This window comes from Cariama cristata, unplaced genomic scaffold, assembly GCF_000690535.1.
Source record: "Cariama cristata isolate BGI_N322 unplaced genomic scaffold, ASM69053v1 scaffold15942, whole genome shotgun sequence".
In the NCBI taxonomy this organism is placed as follows: domain Eukaryota; kingdom Metazoa; phylum Chordata; class Aves; order Cariamiformes; family Cariamidae; genus Cariama; species Cariama cristata.
This window is the reverse complement of record NW_009603363.1, coordinates 27,271-35,160: the sequence shown is the minus strand read 5'-3', so window position 1 is coordinate 35,160 and position 7,890 is coordinate 27,271. Positions and strand designations below refer to the sequence as shown.

The 7,890-nt window shown below is 39.9% G+C and overlaps 1 protein-coding gene across 2 annotated transcripts; it reads left to right on the top strand.

The window, feature by feature from the left end:
• Positions 1-298: 298 nt before the first annotated feature.
• Positions 299-6,474, top strand: HNRNPH3 (heterogeneous nuclear ribonucleoprotein H3 (2H9)). Of its 2 annotated transcripts, none has more exons than XM_009695164.1 (9): positions 299-436; positions 961-1,099; positions 1,658-1,845; positions 2,261-2,347; positions 2,678-2,796; positions 4,133-4,268; positions 4,542-4,622; positions 4,707-4,793; positions 5,126-6,474. In XM_009695164.1, exons 1-9 carry the CDS (start codon positions 319-321, stop codon positions 5,200-5,202), a joined length of 1,032 nt encoding a protein of 343 aa, XP_009693466.1. In that variant the 5' UTR covers positions 299-318; the 3' UTR covers positions 5,203-6,474. The 2 variants fall into 2 exon arrangements, with proteins under 2 accessions (XP_009693466.1, XP_009693467.1); XM_009695165.1 differs by having other exon boundaries at positions 1,658-1,800; positions 5,126-5,429.
• Positions 6,475-7,890: the final 1,416 nt, after the last annotated feature.

The window sequence follows — 7,890 nt, the reverse complement described above, 5'->3', positions numbered from 1 at the left end:
GCCCCCCCAGACCTGGTGGGACGGGTGCTCGGTGTGCTCTGAGTGAATAACGGGCTTTAGGTGCTGTGCCTGCCCGCGTGCACCCCTCCCTATACGCTGTGTTCCCTGTCACGGTTTGGGGTGGTTTGAGATGCGTGCACGCTCTAGATGTGATACAGTACAATTTTAAATACATAACAGAAATAAAGCTCATTATCCATAATACTAGTTATCTGAAGAAAAACTGCTGGATTTCTTTTGAGAGGAGGGACTTTGGCATATATGGAATCTTAAAATTTTTCCCTTTTTTTTTTTTGTAGTGTTTGATTGAAATAAAAGATGGACTGGAGTGGAAAACATAACGGGCCCAATGATACGACTAATGATGGAACAGTGGTACGACTTCGAGGCCTGCCATTTGGTTGCAGCAAAGAAGAGATTGTTCAGTTTTTCCAAGGTACCTCTAGTATAGTCAAAGTATAGCGACAGAGTTTTCTTGTATCTTTTACACAGTTTCGCGCATTGGAATTTGCAGTAGCCGTTAATGGGGTGGATGGGAGGGATTGCGTTAAATTAGTTTATTTAAGAATTATGCCCTGTAAATGAAGTGCAAATAACCGTAGATGTAGTAAAACACAGTATGTATCTCATTTTGTCGAGGTGGTAAACATATTATGCATATTGGGATAACCTGAATGTTAGCATTTGGATCAGTTAAATTGCTTGATTGGTAGCTGTATTTTCTTCATGTAACTTAGGTGGTCGTACTTTTGCGTAGTTTAAACAGAAAAGAAGTATGGCTAAATCCATAAATGTTTAATGAAAGATCATTGGCTTGCATTGTTGGGTGATGGGGGAAACAAGGTGGTTTTCTTTTTCGTTGTTGTTGTTTAGATATGCTTTAAGTATTTGCTACAGATGGGAATGTTTCAGCCTTTAACACTGTTCCCCTTGATGGGGTTATTTGTCCTTGGGTTAAAGGGTTGGAAATCGTGCCAAATGGGATAACATTGACGCTGGACTACCAGGGGAGAAGCACAGGGGAGGCCTTCGTGCAGTTTGCTTCAAAGGAGATAGCAGAAAATGCTCTGGGGAAACACAAGGAAAGAATAGGGCACAGGTGGGGATGGAGAGTTTGGGATGGTGTTAAATCTTTATTTTTGGGGGTTGTGGGTCAGTAATGCTTTTTGGGGGGGTTGGGGACCATTATATGGAACTGGCTGTTTTTAAGAATTTTTATAACTGATCCCAAGTTAACTGGGGAAATACAGTAGATTTGGGGGGGTGGGGGAGACAGTATTGCTCTGGGTAGTTTGCTAAACTCAGAAAATTGTTTCAATCATTCTTGCGTAGGGTAATTTGTGATAAATGCTACTATAGCTAGACATAGTTTTTCAACAGTATGTTTCTCCTACTGGAAAGACATGTTGTATGCTTAACTTGTACAGCTAGAATTTTCCCATAGTAATTTTTGCCACTGTAAAGTGTGTTTGTTTTTTTTTTTTTAATACAGTTAAGATTTTTACGGTTTTGAGGAGAAGCTTAAGTTGTATGGTACCTCTAGACACTGCTTTTGGATTGTACGTTTAGTTATAGAAAACGTAGTATGGCCTTTTGTAATATTCAGACAGCTTATGCTTGTATTCTTACTGGTACCTTGAAAATCCTCTTTTATTAGATATATTGAAATCTTCAAAAGTAGTAAGAGCGAAATCAGAGGATTCTGTGACATGCCAAGAAGAATGATGGGACAACAACGGCCTGGACCATATGATAGACCATTAGGAGGAAGAGGGGGTTATTATGGAGCTGGGCGTGGAAGTATGTATGACAGAATGCGTCGAGGAGGTGGTGGATATGACGGTGGTATGTTTATCTAATGAATGGAGGTTCTGTTGTCAGTTTCACATTTCTGACATCTTTGTCAAGAAATAAAGAAATGGCGGTAGCTGCAGTACCCATTAGGTTTGACACACTTCTCAATTATTTTTTTTTACTTGTAACGTATCAAAAAATGTGGCTTAGTATTTAAGATTAATGGAAATAATAAGGAAATGGTATTTTCAATAGAATTTAATTTCTTGCTTGTATGTGTCAATCTTTTTACTATATCAAAGGAGGTTTTACATTTGCACTCTGTTCAGAAATCCAGGTTTAACAGTCTGTAGAGGCTGTTTGTGGACTGCTGGGTGCCCAAAGACTGAAAAATTGACTCTTGTGAATCGCTCTGCGAATTTTGGGTAATAATGTAATTGTTCCTTTCTTTCTCTCCATTGCACAGGATACGGTGGCTTTGATGATTATGGTGGCTATAATAACTATGGCTATGGAAACGATGGCTATGATGACAGAATGAGGGATGGGAGAGGTAAAAAAAATTTTTTTCAGTAGTTTGTTTCAAAAGATTTTTATATTATTTGAGTTGTAAGTCATAGTATTTCCAAGACGGAAATAATTGCTTTCTTCCTTAAATTATTTTGTAAAGAAAGAAGGATGTTTCAAGAAGGGGGGAATTGGGGAATCTTAGGAAAAGGTAAATACATTGCCTAGGATGTGTTCTGGCTAACTGTTTGGGTTGATACATGGGAAATGTAATGGTCTCCTATTTGGTGGTATAAAGTCAGTAGTAGTGACTTTTCTGGCTTTTCATGGTGATCTTACAGGTCTGTGGTTTTGTTTGGTTTGGGTATTTTAATAGGCATGGGAGGACATGGCTATGGTGGAGCTGGAGATACTGGGTCGGGCTTCCATGGTGGCGGTCATTTTGTTCACATGAGAGGACTGCCTTTTCGAGCAACAGAAAATGATATTGCTAATGTAAGTACAATGGGGGAAAAGGGCTTTCTAATGCCAAGAGTTTGCATGTTCTTGTCTTTCCTATTCCAAACTCTTCTCAAACAAGTGATTGCTGTAATACCCGCTAACGAAAGTCATAGCCCTTTATGTGAGTTTTACAGAGTTTAGTAATAAATGAGCTTTTATAAAGGTAATGTCTAAAGTAAGATTACTGAAGAAGCCCGCCAAACTGTATTTAACATAATCTTTGTACTCTCTGCTTTTTCATTTCCGTAAAAGGTGTATTGGAGAGAGAACAGCTGTTGCAATTGGTATCCTCATTTCAAGGCTTTCGGAAGTTTCTTTAAGCTTAACTTAAGCTTAACTTAATTTTGTAAAAGAGTGATAGCAGATGTGAAACTTTGGTGATAGTTTGCATATTAGTTTGTTGACCTGAGACTTTATTTTAGGGGTCACAGGGTGGGAAGACAGTAGGGAGCTGTGTCCAGCTGTGTTACTCGTAAAAGATCGGGGTGCCAGATTTTGGGAATACATTCTTGTGTCAGTATAGATGTGGTGTTTGTAGGAGAAGGAAGTTTTCTTGGGATACAAGGCCAGGTTTAAACAGCCTCTCTCCAGGGGGGCTCCATCTTTATTAGTTGCACCTATATATTATGTATGCAGAACTCCATTTTGAGCTTGTGGTTGTTTTCCTTGTTTGTTTGTGTTTTTTAAATTGAGCTATATTTTCTTCTGTCAGTTTGATTTCTTTAGTCTAAAGACTCTCTGAGAACAAGGGCCAAACTTCAGGCTTTGATTCAGAGCACATTGTTGCAAGTTGATGAGTAGTACTTCAGTAGTATCCCACGGGTTCGTTTGCACATACTGTTTGGTAGAAAGGCTGTTAGAAATGCCACTCTTACCTCTTTGAGTTCTGTAGCAAGGAAGAGCAGTCTGACTGACAGCTTTTTTAGAATTCCATCAATATGTACTTGCTTGGAGAAATTTATTTGGCTCTGCTTCTTCAAAAATGAACTGGTTATTTTCCTTTTCCAGGATGGCATCATACTAGAACCTGTTGCATGAAGCAGTGTGTGTGGGCAGGAATTTTTGTTTGTATCTTTGTTCTTAAAGAAAGCTCCTCAAGCTCTGTAGCTGGAGCTCTTCAAGTTGTGTAATAGTAATGGACTGTAGGTGTAGATTGACCTAAAGTTGAACGTCCACTATCACCAAGTAATACTTTGGAAATTAATAATTAAATTTATGTGGGAGGATGAGATTAAATTGATGCAGTGCTCCGCTAACGACTGGGATGGAAAAAAAAAAGTACCTCTCTTGAATTCTGCATTTATGTGATTTTGTTTGGTTTTATTCTTAGTTCTTCTCACCATTGAACCCTATAAGAGTTCACATCGATATTGGGGCAGACGGAAGAGCCACAGGAGAGGCAGATGTGGAATTTGTAACACATGAGGATGCAGTAGCTGCCATGTCTAAGGATAAAAATCACATGCGTGAGTGTCATGTTCACCTGAAGCTTTCCTTGAGCAGGCTTTAGCAGGGTATATAAGGGGAAACTGAATGTAAAGGTTTAAACTGCATTTAACTTAAGTTGCCGTGCAGTAAATACACAAATCGTAAGACTTTTTTTGCCATTTATCACATTTCAGACTCACTTTTTGTGGGCTTCTAACGGTTACTTGTAACGTGGGGTTTTTTTTTGCTTTGTATCTCTGCTTCTGGTTTCTGAAACAAAATACAAAGTAAGGCTTTTTTCTTTTCTACAGAGCATCGATATATTGAACTATTCCTGAATTCAACTGCCGGAGGCGGTTCTGGAATGGGAGGCTATGGCAGAGATGGAATGGGTACGCATCAATTCCAGACTTAGCTGACATTTTGTCCAGCCTAACGAGTTCCACGCTTGTAACGATGCACTTCCTGCTTTTCAGATCAAGGTTACGGCTCTGTTGGTAGAATGGGAATGGGTAGCAATTATAGTGGCGGATACGGAACTCCCGACGGCTTGGGCGGATACAGTAAGTACAAGTTCTGTTTTCAATCTGTTTTGGGAAAATGTTGCTAATGGCCGTCTTCTGACGGACGATGGGGAAGGGGGGTGGGCTTTGTGTGCTGCGGGGTGTTGGTGGTGGGAGAAGGGGAAGGAGGGCTGTGGTTCGGTTTAAACTGTAAATCGCTTGGGGTTTTAGGCATTTTGCTACTGCAGCAAATGCTTGCTTAGAAAAATAGTGCTGAAGTATTGTTTTGTTAGTATAAGTTAAGTCATCTTCAACCAACTGTTCTGTATTACCCATCACATTTTTTCTTTTTTTAAGGTATGTATGCGTGACCTTGTGTCAATTGTTTGCAGGTCGTGGCAGTGGAAATAGTGGAGGATACTATGGGCAAGGCAGTATGGGTGGAGGAGGATGGCGTGGAATGTATTAAAGGATAGCCTTGCTTCTACAAAACATCCTGGAAGGAACAGTCTCTGGTCTACTAGACTTTCTTACAAAATTTAATTTCTTTTGTATTTTAAGAACTTTATAATGACTGAAGGAATGTGTTTTCACAATATTATTTGGTAAGCAACAGATTGTGATGGGAAAATCTGTTTTCTGTAGGTTTTATTTGTTGCATACTCTGACTTTAAATAAATTTTTATATTCAAACCACTGATGTTGATACTTTTTATACTAGTTACTCCTAAGGATGTATTACATACTCAAGACTACAGTCGGTTTAAGATGTTGTACTATGGTTCAATAAAGGTGGTTGTACTGTAACTCCTATGAACACTGATTCAGTTCTATGTAATCTTGGTGTAGTGAATGAGTTTGAAAAATTCACTTGTTTAAGGGGAAAAAGGTAGATGAATAGATTTAGTTGATTTGGTAACAATCTTTCCTAAACCCTTTTGAGAAGTTGTATGTAACAATTTTACCACGGCGTAAAGCTGTGGAGGCCGAAAGTCACCGTTCCGCCTTTCGTCCTCGTACTACCGGAACCTACCATCATCTTCAAATGCACAGCTGCCTACGCGAGTAGCGCCCAGGTGTTGTGCCTCCACAAAACCAAGCGACGATGTTTAATTTCCACGCTTTGCTGTAGAACTCTACTGCATTTCACACGTGCAACTTGCACATCAAATTAAAACACTAGCACAGCTTTTAGCTAACATGAAATAGGTCAAATACTAGTTCATTTGAAGTGACTTAGTTAGTTAGTATTTTTTTCACAAACATTGCTTTTGGGAAGAGTAGGGGATTTGGAAGCAAGTTAGACTTTTTTTTTTCTGTCATGAAATTACTGTATTTAAACATGGTTCAGCTTTTTTTTTTTCCTGCACAGAGCCAGTTTGTCTGTATCCGCTCAAAACTTGACAAGCCATTATATGGATGAGATCATTAGAAGCAAAGTCTCTAAAACAACTATAAGCCCAATACTTGTTCAGTAAGACACAACCCAAACACCTTGATAAAACTTTTTGTGCATTTGTGACATGTAAGATATGTAAGAAAATATTGTTTGACGACACTTAACATACCTGATGTGTACTGAAAAAAGGTATTTATTCTTCTGAGCCAGTGTGATCTCCCAAATTAACTGCTTTGTCCTCAATGCCTCCCTTAAAATGTCAAATGTGATCTTGGGTATTGAAAGTGTGTCACCTGTTTGCTAGTACTGTGTTATATATGTAATAAATGTCTTCTTGTGGGAGAGAGGAGAATGGAGTTTATTTCACTAGAGAGTGTGTTCTTGTGTCAAAAGTGACTGGAAATCCTAGCTGAAAGGGTCAGTGGCAGAGGAACCTTTCAAAGCACCGGAATGGTTTTGGCTAGGAAGGGGAGGGAAGAGGAGATCAACACCAGTGATCTTAACAAGGCTTCGTTTTAACTCGGCACTCTTAAGAACTAGCGGGTTCTTGGTCTGTCCCTGAAAAAGCTTAACGTGTTTCATAAGACAAAAGTAAAGGTCAGGGCAAGAGTTAATCCAGTGGCAGGAAAAAACACCTTACAGTAAGGTAGTGGACATCTACACTTCAATGGCAGCGTGTCTTCTCCATCAGCATAGCAAGTATCTGTAAAATACTGTCAGCTCTGTACCCTTTCCTCACGCGGGTATACTTTGCGTTCCACTCTATGGGAAGCAACAGTAACAAACAGCTGTTTAAGACTGACTTACCTTCCGAGAGCTGGCTGGGCGTTACGCTTGGAGCTATTTTGTATAACCAAGCAATCTGCAAAAAGCACACTGAACTTGAGTCCTGACGAGTGAAATTCCACCGCATGGGACAGTGAACCCCTTCAGCCTGTCCTGCCCCTTCCCCAGTGACACTTCACCCTGTAACAAGAGCAGCATTCAGCCTTCAACCTTGCAAGACACTTGAGCAGCAGAATTGATTTTGAGAAGAAAACCTACAAAACAAGATTGCTCAGTCAGTGAGGAAGTTTTAGGCGGAATCACTGTATACAAAAGAGTTGAAGTGCTTGTTTGCCTACTGACAACCGCTGGTGCAAGCAGTTGGGTGATGAACGCTAGGAATCGGCTGGGTTTTCCCTTGGCTTTCAGAGGAGGTGCAAATACCGTAAGTGAACCACCTTTGCAAGAGGATTTGGAATCCATCTGTCAAAGAAGAGGGTTTTATAGAAAGACGAAGATACAGGATTAATAACATTGAACGTAACAGTATTTACCATTTTGTTGAAGGCAGAAGTTCTACCTAAGAGTAAATAAAAGCCATCTGAATATTTGTACACTACTTCAGTGACATTTTCCCATGCAAACAGGGCAGCACAGAGGAGAGGAAAAGATTGCAATTAAGTAATAGAAATGGAATTTACTGCATGTTACGGAAATGCACTATATTCTTATTTTAAAAGACTGCCCATTCTAAAATCGATTTTGTTTATTTGCATACTTTTTGAAAAGCTACTTCCTGAGGCAGTACAGATGAGCATCATTATATCCTAGATCAAATCCTGCTGCCTCCATACCTGCCCCATATAAAGCCCACCGGAAAACCTTCAGGAGGCACACGAGCAGCACGTGGCACGTTGCGTCATTAGCAGGGTAGCTCCCCACTCCCCAGCGCATGCGAAGACTGTCTAAGCAACTCCAACAAGTCATAACAAA

Bases quoted from the DNA above. Each gene is read 5' to 3' on its own strand.
- HNRNPH3 (XM_009695164.1), top strand. From the start codon at position 319: ATGGACTGGAGTGGAAAACATAACGGGCCCAATGATACGACTAATGAT. The intron at 2,348-2,677 runs GTAAAAAAAATT...GTATTTTAATAG, and splicing joins CAGAATGAGGGATGGGAGAG to GCATGGGAGGACATGGCTAT. The intron at 4,269-4,541 runs GTGAGTGTCATG...TCTTTTCTACAG, and splicing joins TAAGGATAAAAATCACATGC to AGCATCGATATATTGAACTA.